The 18,828-nt window shown below is 48.6% G+C and overlaps 1 protein-coding gene across 2 annotated transcripts in view; it reads right to left on the reverse strand.

Moving 5' to 3' along the window:
* The window catches only part of emilin1b (elastin microfibril interfacer 1b), a 224,383-nt gene that overhangs the window by 65,368 nt on the left and 140,187 nt on the right, over positions 1 to 18,828 (reverse strand). Inside the window, exons 5-7 of one of the 2 annotated variants that reach the window (XM_072515547.1) lie at positions 11,351 to 11,386; positions 10,398 to 10,532; positions 6,102 to 10,305 (exon numbers count right to left, since the gene is read on the reverse strand). In XM_072515547.1, the coding sequence (XP_072371648.1) occupies positions 9,977 to 10,305; positions 10,398 to 10,532; positions 11,351 to 11,386 (500 nt within the window). In that variant the 3' untranslated portion in view covers positions 6,102 to 9,976. Of the gene's footprint in view, positions 1 to 6,101; positions 10,306 to 10,397; positions 10,533 to 11,350; positions 11,387 to 18,828 lie in introns of those variants that run through there. The other variant, XM_072515555.1, reaches the window with a different exon arrangement.

The following is an 18,828-nucleotide window of genomic DNA, read 5'->3' on the forward strand; positions in this document are numbered from 1 at the left end:
TGACATCCCTCGTCAGCCATGGCTGCCTTGTCCTCCCCTTAGCAAGTTTCCTCCTCCTTGGGATGAATTTCTGTTGTGCCTCCCTAATAACCCCCAAAAACTCCTGCCATTGCTGTTCCAATAGACCTAGGCATCGGGTGAAGCATACAAGAGTGTAGTACTACTAAGGCCATCACGGTGGCACGGTGGTTAGCACTGCTGCCTCACAGCGCCAAGGTCCCAGGTTCGATCCCGGCTCTGGGTCATTGTCCATGTGGAGTTTGCACATTGCCCCATGTTTGCGTAGGTTTCGCCCCCACTACGCAAAGATGGGCAGTGTAGGTGAATTATCCACGCTAAATTGACCCTTAATTGAAAAAAATGAATTGGGCAGTCTAAATTTAAAAAACAAATAATAATAGGAGTGTAGTACTACTCAGTAGAGAAGATGTGAGTCTTGCTGATGTTGTTTGTCCAAATGTGGATCACAACAACTGGATCCACCATCTCCAATATCCTTTCAAGTCGGTTAGAGATGTCCCTCACCCTGGCACCGGGCAGGCAACTTACCAGGTGGGACTCTTGGTCCTACTTGCGAAGGATGCTGTCAGTCCTGCTGTTTAGCACTGGGCTAAATCGCTGGCTTTGAAAGCAGACCAAAGCAGGCCAGCAGCACGGTTCAATTCCCGTAATAGCCTCCCCGAACAGGTGCCGGAGTGTGGCGACTAGGGGCTTTTCACAGTAACTTCATTGAAGCCTACTCGTGACAATAAGCGATTTTCATTTAATTTCCCCCTAATTATACAGTCCCCTACAACTACCACTTGTCTTTGTGCTCCCCCCATTTGATTGCCGTCCTGTACCACGTGCAGTGGTCATAGAATCATAGAATTTACAGGCAGAAGGAGGCCATTCAGCCCATTGATTCTGCACTGGCCTTTGGAAAGAGCACCCTACCTAAGCCCCTATCTCCACCCTATCTCCAGAACTCCACTCCATCCCCGTAACCCTACCTAACCTTTTTTTTTTGGACACTTAGGGCAATTTATCACAGCCAATCCACCTAACCTGCACCTCTTTGGACTGTGGGAGGAAACCGGAGCACCCGGAGGAAACCCACGCACACACGGGGAGAACGTGTAAACTCCGCACAGACAGTGACCCAAGCCGGGAATCAAACCTGGGACACCCTGGAGCTGTGAACCAACAGAGCTAACCACTGTGCTACCGCACTGCCCCCCCCCCAACAGCTGGTTTATTTTTTTAAAAAGTATTTCTGGGGTGTGGGTGTCGCTGGCTAGACCAGCATTTATTGCCCATCCCTAGCTGCCCTTCAGAAGGTGGAGGTGAGCTGCCTTCTTGAACCGTTGCAGTCCCTGAGGTGTAGGTATACCAACTGTGCTGTTAGATAGTTCCAGGATGTTGCCCCAGCGACAGCGAAAGAGCGTCGATATATTTCCAAATCAGGGTGGTGAGTGACTTAGACCATAAGACAGGAGCAGAATTAGGCCACTCGGCCCATCGAGTCTGCTCCGCCATTCAATCACGGCTGATATTTTCTCGTCCCCATTCTCCTGCCTTCTCCCCATAACCCCTGATCCCCTTATTAATCAAGAACCTATCTATCTCTGTCTTAAAGACACTCAGTGATTTGGTCTCCACAGCCTTCTGCGGCAAAGAGTTCCACAGATTCACCACCCTCTGGCTGAAGAAATTCCTCCTCATCTCTGTTTTAAAGGATCGTCCCTTTAGTCTGAGATTGTGCCCTCTGGTTCTAGTTTTTCCCACAAGTGGAAACATCCTCTCCACGTCCACTCTATCCAGGCCTCGCAGTATCCTGTAAGTTTCAATAAGATCCCCCCTCATCCTTCTAAACTCCAACGAGTACAGACCCAGAGTCCTCGACCGTTCCTCCTACGACAAGCTCTTCATTCCAGGGATCATTCTTGTGAACCTCCTCTGGACCCATTCCAAGGCCAGCACATCCTTCCTTAGATACGGGGCCCATAACTGCTCACAATACTCCAAATGGGGTCTGACCAGAGCCTTATACAGCCTCAGAAGTACATCCCTGGTCTTGTATTCTAGCCCTCTCGACATGAATGCTAACATTGCATTGGCCTTCCTAACTGCCGACTGAACCTGCGTGTTAACCTTAAGAGAATCTTGAGCTTGGAGGGGAACCTCCAGGTGGTGGGGTTCCCTGGTACCTGCTGCTCTGTCATTCTGGATGGTAGTGGTTGTGGGTTTGGAAGGTACCCACTGACTAAGGTCCCTTGTTGAGTTACTGCAGTGCATCTTGTAGATGGTACACACGGCTGCATTGATGATTTAATTTGGTTTATTGTCACATGTACCGAAGTACAGTGGAAAGTATTTTTCTCGGCCAAGGAAACGTACATAGTCGACAAAAAAAAAAGGGTCTGGTTTAGCTCAGTGGGCTAGATAGCTGGTTTGTGATGCAGAACAAGGCCAGCAGTGCACGTTCCATTTCCAACAAGCGCCGGAATGTGGCGACTAGAGGTTTTTCACAGTAACTTCATTGCAGTGTTAATGTAAGCCTACGTGTGACAATAAAGGTTATTTATTTTTATTTTATTTATAATTTTAAAAAAAAATTTAGAGTACCCAATTATTATTATTTTTTTTTCCAATTAAGGGGCAATTTAGCGTGGCCAATCCACTACCCTGCACCTCTTTGGGTTGTGGGGTGAGACCCACGCAGACACGGGGAAAATGTGCAAGCTCCACACAGACAGTGACCCAGAGCCGGGATTCGAACCCGGGTCCTCAGCACCGCAGTCCCAGTGCTAACCACTGCACCACATGCCGCCCTATTTTATTTATAATTGACTGAGTCCATTGACAAATGGTACATAGACAAACAGCGGTGGATGTGGTGATGTGCATCACTGTAAAGACACAAGGGGTTACTGTAAATACATGTAGACTAGCTAGACACTAGAGGGAGCACCAGAGACATGACACACAGACAGTCAACCAATAGAACATTCAAATAGGACACGACCAATGGGCATTAACGATACACACAGAGGTGACACGACCACAGGGGGGCATTACACCAACCCATATATAAAGGACACCACACACATGATCTGCCTCTTTCCAGTGGAGACAGTCAGTGAGAACAGACACAGGGTTGATTCAATATTACACCCACCACGTGGATTGCAGCAACTGGTTAGTCAGTCTGGGTAGCTATAGTAGGATTAGCAGTCGTGTCGAACCCGAGTAATAGAAGTGTAAATAGTTTAATAAACATGTTGAAGTTATCTCCACGTCTGAACCTTCCTTTGTCAAGTGCACCACAAGGAAGCCGTTTATGCTACACCGAGAGCATAACAAGATAGTGGAGGGTTTGAATGTTTGTGGAAGGGGGAGCAATCAAGCGATGCTGCTTTGTCCTCTATACAATTGTGAGGAAGTGACTGGAATTTGTTATTCAAAACAAAGTAAATCATTGATCAACTATGAACAGATCACCTGATGTCCGAAACCCTCCCCTCTCCCACCCCCACTCTGGAAGCTACCCTGTCCTGTATCCCCCTTGGTGGTAGGAGCGGGAAGGTTGAGACCTGCCTGCGTAGGAAGTCTCACGCCTGCAGGTACCTAAATTCATTCCCTCCCGTCAGTTCAAATTTCAATTCCAGCTCCCTCAAGCTGGGAAAGCTCCCCTCTATAAACATATCTCCCATCCTCTCGATCCCTGCTCTCTGCCATCTCTGGAACCCTCCATCTAACCTCCCCGGGGCAAACCGGTGACTATTGCAGATTGGAGACCAGACCGATGCTCCCTCTGCTCCCACATGTCTCCTCCATTGCCCCCAGTCTCTCAGGCCGCGCCCACCAGGGGCTGGTGTAGTAGCGTACCGGCCTCTACTTGCTCCCACACCGACCCCCCCTCCCCCCACCATCCACTTCCTAATCATGGCTATATTCCCCGCCCAGTAATAATTACTAAAGTTCGGGAGTGCCAGCCCGTCCTCCCCCCGGCTGCGCTCCAACTTCTTTTTTACTCGCCGGGCCTTACCCGCCCAGACAAAGCCAGTGATCACCTTATTGACCGTTTAAAGAAGGACCGCGGAATAAAGATGGGGAGACACTGAAACACAAACAGGAATCTCGGGAGGACCGTCATCTTCACTGTCTGCACCCTCCCAGCTAGTGACAACGGGAGCACGTCCCACTCCCGAACATCCTCCTTCATTTGGTCTACTAGTCGGCCCAGATTCAGCTACTGTAGCAGTTCTCATTCCCACGCCACCTGGATGCCTAGGTACCGGAGGCTTCCCCCTACACTCTAAACGGACGCTCCCCCAATCGCCTCTCCTGCCCCCTTGCCTGGATCGCGAACATCTCGCTTTTCCCCATGTTCAATTTATACCCCGAAAACCGGCCCAAATCCCCCAGAATCCCCATCATTTCTTCCATCCCTTTCAATGGGTCCAACACGTATAAGAGCAGATCGCCCGCATGTAGCGAGACTTGGTGTTCCCCCCCCCCGGACCAATCCCTTCCGGCCCTTTGAGGCTCTCAATGCAATTGCCAGCGGTTCTCTGGCCAGTGCGAGCAACAGCGGGGAGAGGGGGCATCCCTGCCTCGTCCCCCGGTGCAGCCTAAAATAGCCCAATGTCAACCTGTTCGTCTGAACACTTGCCACAGGCGCCCGATACAGCAGCCTGACTTAGTCAATGAAGCCCGGCCCAAATCCAAACCGTCCAATACCTCCCACAGATAATCCCATTCCACCCAGTCAAATGCCTTCTCTGCGTCCATTGCCCCCTGTGGGGGCATCATGATAACGGGGGATTGTTGCTATTGATATGGGGATTGACATTACATTCGTTACTGATTATTGTTTATTGTTGGTGGGTACAAATTTGGGAGAAAATGTGAAAAAGGAGAATAAAAATATTTTTTTTTAAAACTATGAACAGATCAGTCAGTTCGGATTTGTAAAAGTAATTAATGTGCGATTAAACAAGTTTTTATTTCAGACTTTCACCGTTAAGGTGAACAAACGGGTGTTGGATTGGATTGGATTTGTTTATTGTCGCGTGTACCGAGGTACAGTGGAAAATGTTGGTGGATGACGGGCTGTGGGGCTTATTTTTCTGGCTGGTCCGGTCACGATGGACACAGTTGGGACATTGGACCTTCTGTGCAATGTTTCAATATTTTCTAAATATCTGCAAAGGAAGAATGTGACAAAGGTGGGAAGGGGTTGGGGGAGTGGGAGAGAATTGTTCCTTCGGAGAACACAGGGATGAATGGCCTTCTGTATCGATTCAATGATCCCGTAGTTGATACGGACTTGATCAATTTCACACAAGAGACTGAAATGAGAGTTTGTGAAATTCTCTCCGATTGATGTGGGTCAGGATTATGGAGTCTGTTGGGACCGTGGGTGTGTACTCATTTTTTAAATTTATTTGTTCTTTGGATGTAAACACTGTTGACAAGGTCAGCACGTATTGGCAGGGATGAGAAATTGCACCCTTCGGCAATTTCCAGAATTAAGATGCTCCTTATAACATTAAATCAATTAGCTAGATTGTGGTGCTGAATAATGGTTCAATCTCAAGGTGGTTCTTGAAGCCTGCTTTCTAAACCTGCCTCTTAGTGCGATAAACTATGATAATAATAATACTGTGGTAGCACAGTGGTTAGCACTGTTGCTTCACAGCTCCAGGGTTCCAGGTTCGATTCCCGGCTTGGGTCACTGTCTGTGCGGAGTCTGCACGTTCTCCCCGTGTCTGCGTGGGTTTCCTCCGGGTGCTCCGGATTCCTCCCACAAGTCCCGAAAGACGTGCTGTTAGGTGAATTGGACATTCTGAATTCTCCCTCTGTGTACCCGAACAGGCGCCGGAATGTGGCGACTAGGGGATTTTCACAGTAACTTCATTGCAGTGTTAATGTGAGCCTACTTGTTACACTAAAGGTTGCCTCTGACAGGAAGGACACTGCGTGAATAGAAAGACAATATTACAAGTTTGCACTCGTTGGAAACACCTTGGAATTATTTTTCTGTATTAAAGGGAAAGTGTTTGAGATCAGAGCAGGCTCTACATAACATGAATAAAATCAGACCATCCCAGCAGTAAAAAAGTGAGCTTTTTATTTATAACCAATCACTTCGGCACTGACAGTTTTCAATTAAAGAGACTCACTTCCTTATGCAGAAATGGAATCTTTGTATCCTTCTCTTCATCTGATCCACCAAACTCCACCCACACACCACCCAAACACCAAACTCCACCCACACACCACCCAAACACCAAACTCCACCCAAACGCCAAACTCCACCCAAACGCCAAACTCCACCCAAACGCCAAACTCCACCCAAACGCCAAACTCCACCCAAACGCCAAACTCCACCCAAACGCCAAACTCCACCCAATCGCCAAACTCCACCCAATCGCCAAACTCCACCCAATCGCCAAACTCCACCCAAACGCCAAACTCCACCCAAACGCCAAACTCCACCCAAACGCCAAACTCCACCCAAACGCCAAACTCCACCCAAACGCCAAACTCCACACAAACGCCAAACTCCACCCAAACGCCAAACTCCACCCAAACGCCAAACTCCACCCAAACACCAAACACCAAACTCCACCCACACACCAAACTCCACCCAAACACCAAACTCCACCCAAACACCAAACTCCACCCAAACACCAAACTCCACCCAAACACCAAACTCCACCCAAACACCAAACTCCACCCAAACACCAAACTCCACCCAAACACCAAACTCCACCCAAACACCAAACTCCACCCAAACACCAAACCCCATCCAAACACCAAACCCCATCCAAACTCCACCCAAACACCAAACTCCATCCAAACACCAAACTCCACCCAAACACCAAACTCCACCCAAACACCAAACTCCACCCAAACACCAAACTCCACCCAAACACCAAACTCCACCCAAACACCAAACTCCACCCAAACACCAAACTCCACCCAAACACCAAACTCCACCCAAACACCAAACTCCACCCAAACACCAAACTCCACCCAAACACCAAACTCCACCCAAACACCAAACTCCACCCAAACACCAAACTCCACCCAAACCGCAAACTCCATCCAAACTCCACCCAAACACCAAACTCCACCCAAACACCAAACTCCACCCAATCACCAAACTCCACCCAAACACCAAACTCCATCCAAACACCAAACTCCATCCAAACTCCAAACTCCACCCATACACCAAACTCCACCCATATACCAAACTCCACCCAAACACCAAACTCCATCCAAACACCAAACTCCATCCAAACACCAAACTCCATCCAAACACCAAACTCCACCCAAACTCCACCCAAACACCAAACTCCACCCAAACACCAAGCTCCACCCAAACACCAAGCTCCACCCAAACACCAAGCTCCACCCAAACACCAAGCTCCACCCAAACACCAAACTCCACCCAAACACCAAACTCCACCCAAACACCAAACTCCACCCAAACACCAAACTCCACCCAAACACCAAACTCCACCCAAACACCAAACTCCACCCAAACACCAAACTCCACCCAAACACCAAACTCCACCCAAACACCAAATTCCACCCAAACACCAAACTCCATCCAAACTCCACCCAAACTCCACCCAATCACCAAACTCCACACAATCGCCAAACTCCACCCAAACGCCAAACTCCACCCAAACGCCAAACTCCACCCAATCGCCAAACTCCACCCAAACACCAAACTCCACCCATACACCAAACTCCACCCAAACACCAAACTCCACCCAAACACCAAACTCCACCCAAACACCAAACTCCACCCAAACTCCACCCAAACACCAAACTCCACCCAAACACCAAACTCCACCCAAACACCAAACTCCACCCAAACTCCACCCAAACACCAAACTCCACCCAAACACCAAACTCCACCCAAACACCAAACTCCACCCAAACACCAAACTCCACCCAAACACCAAGCTCCACCCAAACACCAAGCTCCACCCAAACACCAAGCTCCACCCAAACACCAAGCTCCACCCAAACACCAAACTCCACCCAAACACCAAGCTCCACCCAAACACCAAACTCCACCCAAACACCAAACTCCACCCAAACACCAAGCTCCACCCAAACGCCAAACTCCACCCAAACGCCAAACTCCACCCAAACGCCAAACTCCACCCAAACGCCAAACTCCACCCAAACGCCAAACTCCACCCAAACGCCAAACTCCACCCAAACGCCAAACTCCACCCAAACGCCAAACTCCACCCAAACGCCAAACTCCACCCAAACGCCAAACTCCACCCAAACGCCAAACTCCACCCAAACGCCAAACACCAAACTCCACCCACACACCAAACTCCACCCAAACACCAAACTCCACCCAAACACCAAACTCCACCCAAACACCAAACTCCACCCAAATACCAAACTCCACCCAAACACCAAACTCCACCCAAACACCAAACTCCACCCAAACACCAAATTCCACCCAAACACCAAACTCCACCCAAACACCAAACCCCATCCAAACACCAAACCCCATCCAAACTCCACCCAAACACCAAACTCCACCCAAACACCAAACTCCACCCAAACACCAAACTCCACCCAAACACCAAACTCCACTCAAACGCCAAACTCCACCCAAACACCAAACTCCACCCAAACGCCAAACTCCATCCAAACTCCACCCAATCACCAAACTCCACCCAAACGCCAAACTCCACCCAAACGCCAAACTCCACCCAAACTCCACCCAATCACCAAACTCCACCCAAACGCCAAACTCCACCCAATCACCAAACTCCACCCAAACTCCACCCAATCACCAAACTCCACCCAAACGCCAAACTCCATCCAAACTCCACCCAAACTCCACCCAATCACCAAACTCCACCCAAACTCCACCCAATCACCAAACTCCACCCAAACGCCAAACTCCACCCAAACGCCAAACTCCACCCAAACTCCACCCAATCACCAAACTCCACCCAATCGCCAAACTCCACCCAAACGCCAAACTCCACCCAAACTCCACCCAATCACCAAACTCCACCCAATCACCAAACTCCACCCAATCACCAAACTCCACCCAATCACCAAACTTCACCCAAACACCAAACTCCATCCAAACACCAATCTCCATCCAAACTCCACCCAATCACCAAACTCCACCCAATCACCAAACTCCACCCAATCACCAAACTCCACCCAATCACCAAACTTCACCCAAACACCAAACTCCATCCAAACACCAAACTCCACCCAAACTCCACCCAATCACCAAACTCCACCCAATCACCAAACTCCACCCAAACTCCACCCAATCACCAAACTCCACCCAAACACCAAACTCCATCCAAACACCAAACTCCACCCAAACACCAAACTCCACCCAATCACCAAACTCCACCCAAACACCAAACTCCACCCAAACACCAAACTCCACCCAAACACCAAACTCCACCCAAACACCAAACTCCACCCAATCACCAAACTCCACCCAATCACCAAACTCCACCCAAACTCCACCCAATCACCAAACTCCACCCAAACACCAAACTCCATCCAAACACCAAACTCCACCCAAACACCAAACTCCACCCAATCACCAAACTCCACCCAAACACCAAACTCCACCCAAACACCAAACTCCACCCAAACACCAAACTCCACCCAAACACCAAACTCCACCCTAATAAGCACCTGGTGCTGGAGTGTTTCTACACAGATGGGGTGAGTTTAGCTCTTTGATTAAATGCAAGTCATTTTGAAAAGATAAAATGGAGGTTCTCAAGTCCTGTCTGCACAGCAGGGGTTCTGCCAGACCCGCTACAAACCACGCTCTCTATTACATAATTCAGCAGCGGTGTGGAGACCGGGCTCTCGATCTCAAATGTGGTGTGAATGAGCTCTGAATATATTTTTGTTTAAATACTGCCTCCCCCAACCAAAGGTAGCCCCCAGGGCGATCATTCCATCAAAGGACCTCATCTTCGTACAAAAGAACCCCATTAAAGATGGTCAAGGGTTCGTCCGAATGGGCCAGTTTGCCCGTGACCAGGTCGATACAGACTGTGTCTCCTCGGCGGAGGGGTAAGATGATGTTGAAGATTCCCAGCGATCCCGAGATAGGTTGAACCCCCACCACCGGCCTGTTCTCTAACCCCTCGGGTTGGAACCCCCCGGAGTCAATCCTTGCCAACCCTATGTTGGACTTTGCGAGAACAGCTTCGATCTGCTGGTTGCGATGTCCAGTCAGAATAGCACTGATGAAGTATCGGCCATCAAACGGAACGGTAAAGATACCTGTCAACAGGAGAGAATGCTCGGAAGGTTAGAATATGAAAGAGGCAGGTCGGAGGTTTGGCTGTGGTCTTGGTGGGGGTCCCAGGACTCACCTGTGTTCGGATTGTAATGGCTTCCCTCATTCACCAGCACCTTGTCAAACAGGATGGTCCCAGGATTGAGTTGGGGAGTGGTGAGGGCTGCAGAGAATGAGATCCGTTCAATGAAGGCGTCTTCACCCGCAGGACCTAAGAGAATCATAAATCAAAATGGATGTCAGCGCTCAGGGGACAGAAAGAGGAGCACTGGGGCTGGAGTCCAAAGGAGGAGTAATTTAGGATTAAGTGTTACTTCACAACATTACCAAGAACATCTTCTTGGATTGGATTTGTTTGTTGTCACGTGTACCGAGGTACAGTGAAAAGTATTTTTCTGTGAGCAGCTCAAAAGATCATTAAGTACATGAGAAGAAAAGGGAATAAAAGAAAATACATAATAGGGCAACACAAGGTACACAATGTAACTACATAGACACCGGCATCGGATGAAGCATACAGGGTGTAGTGTTAATGAGGTCAGTCCATAAGAGGGTCATTTAGGAGTCTGGTGACAGCGGGAAAGAAGCTGTTTTTGAGTCTGTTCGGGCGTGTTCTCAGACTTCTGTATCTCCTGCCCGATGGAAGAAGTTGGAAGAGTGAGTAAGCCGGGAGGGAGGGGTCTTTGATTATACTGCCCGCTTTCCCCAGGCAGCGGGAGGTGTGGATGGAGTCAATGGATGGGAGGCAGGTTCGTGCGATGGACTGGGCGGTGTTCACGACTCTCTGAAGTTTCTTACGGTTCTGGGCCGAGCAGTTGCCATACCAGGCTGTGATGCAGCCCGATAGGATGCTTTCTATGGTGCATCTGTAACTGATCTTCTATCAGTTTGCTGATGATTGGGAAAAGACAGGAAGGTGGGAATTGGCTGTCACATAAGCCTTGGTGTGACAAGGTGGAGATGGAAGAGTCGGGAAGGCTGAAATGGAGAAAGGAAGAGGAAGGAATTGGTCACAATGGGCGAGCCTACCTTGTGGTCCAGGAGGTCCGGGGGGTCCTTCAATTCCTGGAAAAGACAGGAAACTGATGAAGAACCAGATTTAAACTCTTCTCACTGGAGGCCATCATTGAAACAAGGAGATCAGTTAAACCACTATCACAATGAACCCAATTACTTAGATACCAACCTAGCAATGCTTGACTCAATACCCAGAGGGTGTGGAGCTATGGAACGTCCTGCTGAGAGAGTGGAGGAGGCAGGAACCCTGACACCATTTAAGATGGATCTGGGCGAGAACTTAAATCACCAAAACAGAGTGGGCTATGGACCAGGTTCTGGTAAATGAAAATCGCTTATTGTCACAAGTAGGTTTCAAATGAAGTTACTGTGAAAAGCCCCTAGTCACCACATTCCGGCGCCTGTTCGGGGAGGCTGGAACGGGAATTGAACCGTGTTGCTGGCCTGCTTTCAAAGCCAGCGATTTAGCCCTGTGCTAAATGGGGTTAGTAGAGATTGGTGTTTGATGGTCAGCAGAGACATGGTGGGCCAGTTTTCTGTGCTATCTGACTTTAGAACTTCCAACCTGCTGAACAAATGTGACCCACTCCTCTGCTTTCGAGCCTCACCTCCAACTCAGTACCTTCCTTCCTGGCCTGAGGAGATCTCGGGCTGGTTTAGCACTGGGCTAAATCGCTGGCTTTGAAAGCAGACCAAGGCAGGCCAGCAGCACGGTTCAATTCCCGTAACAGCCTCCCCAAACAGACGGCGGAATGTGGCGACTAGGGGCTTTTCACAGTAACTTCATTTGAAGCCTACTTGTGACAATAAGCGATTTTCATTTCATTCCCAGCTTTCCATTCCTTCCGTGGCTACCCACCAAGGAAAGGAATCACTCTCCCGCTTCCTATCCAAAATTATGGGGGTGATAAGAACAAAGGTGTAAATTTGTGGATTAGCGACACTCGTCGGCCATTATTGCTGCTTGTCCAGTGGTTATAACCCTTTGGTTTCAAATGGGTTCTTACCATAGAAGGTGATGAATTCTTAAATTCTTCCAAGAGAATGAATTCTCTTGGAACCTCATCGGTAGTTTTGACTCCCAAAGCTCGCACCCATCTATTAAAATTGTTCTGCTTAACCCTTTCAACTTCAACATACGTCTGTCTCGGCTGTTCCCTTAAATTGCGGAACTTCTGCCTATATGCCTCCGAAACAAAATTCATATGCACCTAGAATAGGCCTTTTATTACATTGTCATAATCCTTAGACACTTCCTCTGACAGGGAAGCATAAACTCCCTGGGTCCGCCCTGTCAGGTCACTTTGCATGGATAATGTCCACTTTTCCTTTGACTACTCCATTTGAGTTGCTATTTTCTCAAATGCCATGAAGAATGGCTCTACATCTTTTTCCTAAAATATTGATATGGCCTGTGCATATTTAAACATATCCCGATTAGGATTTGGACTGGGAAGGGCTACTCCTCCCTCTTGATGTTCCTCAACTTTAACTCCAACCATTTTACCACATGCTAATCTTCCCATTTCCTCATCAAATTTCCTCATTTCTTTTTTTAAATAAATTTAGAGTACCCAATTCATTTTTTCCAATTAATGGGCAATTTAGCGTGGCCAATCCACCTAACCTGCACATCTTTGGGTTGTGGTGGCGAAACCCACGCAGACACGGGGAGAATGTGCAAACTCCAGGAAACAGATAGCTAACAGTAACTTTGAAATTTAAAAAAATATATATATTTTAAAAAAAAAAAAAACGTTTTAATTTTAATTTTAATTAATTGACGCAATGTCAGTTAGAGGGGTGCTGTGCTCTGACTGTGAGATGTGGCAGGTCCGGGAGGCTTCCAGCGTCCCGGATGGCTTCATCTGCAGAAAGTGCACCCAATTGGAGCTCCTCACAGACCGCATGGTTCGGTTGGAGCAGCAATTGGATGCACTTAGGAGCATGCAGGTGGCGGAAAGCGTCATAGATCGCAGTTATATAAATGTGGTCACACCCATGGTGCAGGCAGAGAAATGGGTGACCACCAGAAAGGGCAGGCAGTCAGTGCAGGAATCCCCTGTGGTTGTCCCCCTCTCGAACAGATATACCCCTTTGGATACTGTCGGGGGGGATAGCCTATCAGGGGAAAACAGCAGCAGCCAGAGCAGTGGCACCACGGCTGGCTCTGATGTTCAGAAGGGAGGGTCAAAGCGCAGAAGAGTAATAGTAATAGGGGACTCTATAGTCAGGGGCACAGATAGGCGCTTCTGTGGACGGAAAGAGACTCCAGGATGGTATGTTGCCTCCCTGGTGCCAGGGTCCAGGATGTCTCCGAACGGGTAGAGGGCATCCTGAAGGGGGAGGGCAAACAGGCAGAGGTCGTTGTACATATTGGTACTAACGACATAGGCAGGAAGGGGCATGAGGTCCTGCAGCAGGAGTTCAGGGAGCTAGGCAGAAAGTTAAAAGACAGGACCTCGAGGGTTGTAATCTCGGGATTACTCCCTCTGCCACGTGCCAGTGAGGCTAGAAATAGGAAGATAGAGCAGCTAAACACGTGGCTAAACAGCTGGTGTAGGAGGGAGGGTTTCCGTTATCTGGACCACTGGGAGCTCTTCCAGGGCAGGTGTGACCTATATAAGGACGTGTTGCATCTAAACCGGAGAGGCATAAATATCCTGGCCGCGAGGTTTGCTAGTGTCACACGGGAGGGTTTAAACTAGTATGGCAGGGGGGTGGGCACGGGAGCAATAGGTCAGAAGGTGAGAGCATTGAGGGAGAACTAGGGAATAGGGACAGTGTGGCTCTGAGGCAGAGCAGACAGGGAGAAGTTGCTGAACACAGCGGGTCTGGTGGCCTGAACTGCATATGTTTTAATGCAAGAATGTTGTGGCCATTTCGGAGACATGGATAGAGCAGGGACAGGAATGGATGTTGCAGGTTCCGGGGTTTAGGTGTTTTAGTAAGCTCAGAGAAGGAGGCAAAAGAGGGGGAGGTGTGGCGCTGCTAGTCAAGAGCAGTATTACGGTGGCGGAGAGGATGCTAGATGGGGACTCTTCTTCCGAGGTAGTATGGGCTGAAGTTAGAAACAGGAAAGGAGAGGTCACACTGTTGGGAGTTTTTTATAGGCCTCCTAATAGTTCTAGGGATGTAGAGGAAAGGATGGCGAAGATGATTCTGGATAAGAGCGAAAGTAACAGGGTAGTTATTATGGGAGACTTTAACTTTCCAAATATTGACTGGAAAAGATATAGTTCGAGTACAATAGATGGGTCGTTTTTTGTACAGTGTGTGCAGGAGGGTTTCCTGAAACAATATGTTGACAGGCCAACAAGAGGCGAGGCCACGTTGGATTTGGTTTTGGGTAATGAACCAGGCCAGGTGTTGGATTTGGAGGTAGGAGAGCACTTTGGGGACAGTGACCACAATTCGGTGACGTTTACGTTAATGATGGAAAGGGATAAGTATACACCGCAGGGCAAGAGTTCTAGCTGGGGGAAGGGCAATTATGATGCCATTAGACGTGACTTGGGGGGGATAAGGTGGAGAAGTAGGCTGCAAGTGTTGGGCACACTGGATAAGTGGGGCTTGTTCAAGGATCAGCTACTGCGTGTTCTTGATAAGTATGTACCGGTCAGGCAGGGAGGAAGGCGTCGAGCGAGGGAACCGTGGTTTACCAAGGAAGTGGAATCTCTTGTTAAGAGGAAGAAGGAGGCCTATGTGAAGATGAGGTGTGAAGTTTCAGTTGGGGCGATGGATAGTTACAAGGTAGCGAGGAAGGATCTAAAGAGAGAGCTAAGACGAGCAAGGAGGGGACATGAGAAGTATTTGGCAGGAAGGATCAAGGAAAACCCAAAAGCTTTCTATAGGTATGTCAGGAATAAGCGAATGACTAGGGAAAGAGTAGGACCAGTCAAGGACAGGGATGGGAAATTGTATGTGGAGTCTGAAGAGATAGGCGAGATACTAAATGAATATTTTTCGTCAGTATTCACTCAGGAAAAAGATAATGTTGTGGAGGAGAATGCTGAGCCCCAGGCTAATAGAATAGATGGCATTGAGGTACGTAGGGAAGAGGTGTTGGCAATTCTGGACAGGCTGAAAATAGATAAGTCCCCAGGACCTGATGGGATTTAACCTAGGATTCTCTGGGAGGCCAGGGAAGAGATTGCTGGACCTTTGGCTTTGATTTTTATGTCATCATTGGCTACAGGAATAGTGCCAGAGGACTGGAGGACAGCAAATGTGGTCCCTTTGTTCAAAAAGGGGAGCAGAGACAACCCCGGCAACTAAAGACCGGTGAGCCTCACGTCTGTAGTGGGTAAAGTCTTGGAGGGGATTATAAGAGACAAGATTTATAATCATCTAGATAGGAATAATATGATCAGGGATAGTCAACATGGCTTTGTGAAGGGTAGGTCATGCCTCACAAACCTTATTGAGTTCTTTGAGAAGGTGACTGAACAGGTAGATGAGGGTAGAGCAGTTGATGTGGTGTATATGGATTTCAGCAAAGTGTTTGATAAGGTTCCCCACGGTAGGCTATTGCAGAAAATACGGAGGCTTGGGATTGAGGGTGATTTAGAGATGTGGATCAGAAATTGGCTAGCTGAAAGAAGACAGAGGGTGGTGGTTGATGGGAAATGTTCAGAATGGAGTTCAGTTACAAGTGGCGTACCACAAGGATCTGTTCTGGGGCCGTTGCTGTTTGTCATTTTTATCAATGACCTAGAGGAGGGCACAGAAGGGTGGGTGAGTAAATTTGCAGACGATACTAAAGTCGGTGGTGTTGTCGATAGTGTGGAAGGATGTAGCAGGTTACGAGAGGGATATAGATAAGCTGCAGAGCTGGGCTGAGAGGTGGCAAATGGAGTTTAATGTAGAGAAGTGTGAGGTGATTCACTTTGGAAGGAATAACAGGAATGCGGAATATTTGGCTAATGGTAAAGTTCTTGAAAGTGTGGGTGAGCAGAGGGATCTAGGTGTCCATGTACATAGATCCCTGAAAGTTGCCACCCAGGTTGATAGGGTTGTGAAGAAGGCCTATGGAGTGTTGGCCTTTATTGGTAGAGGGATTGAGTTCCGGAGTCAGGAGGTCATGTTGCAGCTGTACAGAACTCTGGTACGGCCGCATTTGGAGTATTGCGTACAGTTCTGGTCACCGCATTATAGGAAGGACGTGGAGGCTTTGGAGCGGGTGCAGAGGAGATTTACCAGGATGTTGCCTGGCATGGAGGGAAAATCTTATGAGGAAAGGCTGATGGACTTGAGGTTGTTTTCGTTGGAGAGAAGAAGGTTAAGAGGAGACTTAATAGAGGCATACAAAATGATCAGGGGGTTAGATAGGGTGGACAGTGAGAGCCTTCTCCCGCGGATGGAAATGGCTGGCACGAGGGGACATAACTTTAAACTGAGGGGTAATAGATATAGGACAGAGGTCAGAGGTAGGTTCTTTACGCAAAGAGTAGTGAGGCCGTGGAATGCCCTACCTGCTACAGTAGTGAACTCGCCAACATTGAAGGCATTTAAAAGTTTATTGGATAAACATATGGATGATAATGGCATAGTGTAGGTTAGATGGCTTTTGTTTCGGTGCAACATCGTGGGCCAAAGGGCCTGTACTGCGCTGTATTGTTCTATGTTCTATGTTCTATGTTCTATGCTTGGAATACGACCATTAGCAGGTGATTAAATCTTTACAGATCCAGAGATGGGGTAACCCCAGGTTAAAGAGGTGTGAATTGTCTCAAGCCAGGACAGTTGGTAGGATTTCGCAGGCCAGATGGTGGGGGATGAATGTAATGTGATATGAATCCCAGGTCCCGGTTGAGGCCGCACTCATGTGTGCGGAACTTGGCTATAAGTTTCTGCTCGGCAATTCTGCGTTGTTGCGCGTCCTGAAGGCCGCCTTGGAGAACGCTTACCCGGAGATCAGAGGCTGAATGCCCTTGACTGCTGAAGTGTTCCCCGACTGGAAGGGAACATTCCTGCCTGGTGATTGTTGCGCGATGTCCGTTCATTCGTTGTAGCAGCGTCTGCATGGTCTCGCGACAGAAGGTCTCGCTTCTGTCGCGACACGACGGACTTCCCACAGAAACTCAGCACCCATGGACCAGTTGAACCAGGAACATTCCTCGTCACAATGGACGTCTCGGCACTCTACACCAGCATCCCCCATGACGACGGCATTGCTGCAACAGCCTCAGTACTCAACACCGACAACTGCCAATCTCCAGACGCAATTCTGCAACTCATCCGCTTCATTCTGGATCACAACGTCTTCACCTTCGACAACAAGTTCTTCATCCAGACGCACGGAACAGCCATGGGGACCAAATTCGCACCCCAATACGCCAACATCTTCATGCACAATTTTGAACAGGACCTACTCACCGCACAGGACCGTCAACCGACGTTATACACCAGATACATCGATGACATTTTTTTCCTTTGGACCCACGGCGAAGAATCACTGAAGCGACTACACGATGACAATAAGTTCCATCCAACCATCAGACTCACCATGGACTACTCTCCAAAATCAGTTGCATTCTTGGACACACTCGTCTCCATCAAGGACGGTCACCTCAGCACTTCACTTTACCGCAAACCCACGGATAACCTCATGATGCTCCACTTCTCCAGCTTCCACCCTAAACACATTGAAGAAGCCATCCCCTATGGACAAGCCCTCCATATACACAGGATCTGCTCAGACGAGGAGGAGCGTAACAGACATCTACAGACGTTGAAAGCTGCCCTCGTACGAACGGGATATGGCACTCGACTCATCGATCGACAGTTCCAACGCGCCACAGCGAAAAACCGCACCGACCTCCTCAGAAGACAAACATGGGACACAACCGACAGAATACCCTTCGTCATCCAGTACTTCCCCGGAGCGGAGAAACTACGCCATCTTCTTCACAGCCTTCAACACGTCATTGATGACGATGAACATCTTGCCAACTGATAGCCAAGTTCCGCACACATGAGTACGGCCTCAACCGGGACCTGGGATTCATGTCACATTACATTCATCCCCCACCATCTGGCCTGCGAAATCCTACCAACTGTCCTGGCTTGATACAATTCACACCTCTTTAACCTGGGGTTACCCCATCTCTGGATCTGTAAAGATTTAATCACCTGCTAATGCTCGCATTCCAAGCATTGTTTGGCATCTTTGAATTTGTCTATATATGTGTTTCTGGAACAGACCTCTTCATTCACCTGAGGAAGGAGCAGCGCTCCGAAAGCTAGTGACATCGAAACAAACCTGTTGGACTTTAACCCGGTGTTGTAAGACTTTGTACTGAAAAGAATAAAACGGGAAGTAAAAACATTAATGGTAAGCGACGCGGCAGGTTGTTACAGGAAGATATGGGTTCAACGACAAGGAAAATTAGGAGAAAGGTTAAGAGGAAATATAACTTAGGAGAGGTTACTGATCGAGGTGTTAAGATTCAAAACAGAGGTAAAAAAGCCAACATAAGTGTAGTTTA

The sequence above is a fragment of the Scyliorhinus torazame genome, chromosome 1 (assembly GCF_047496885.1).
Source record: "Scyliorhinus torazame isolate Kashiwa2021f chromosome 1, sScyTor2.1, whole genome shotgun sequence".
Classification (NCBI taxonomy): Eukaryota; Metazoa; Chordata; class Chondrichthyes; order Carcharhiniformes; family Scyliorhinidae; genus Scyliorhinus; species Scyliorhinus torazame.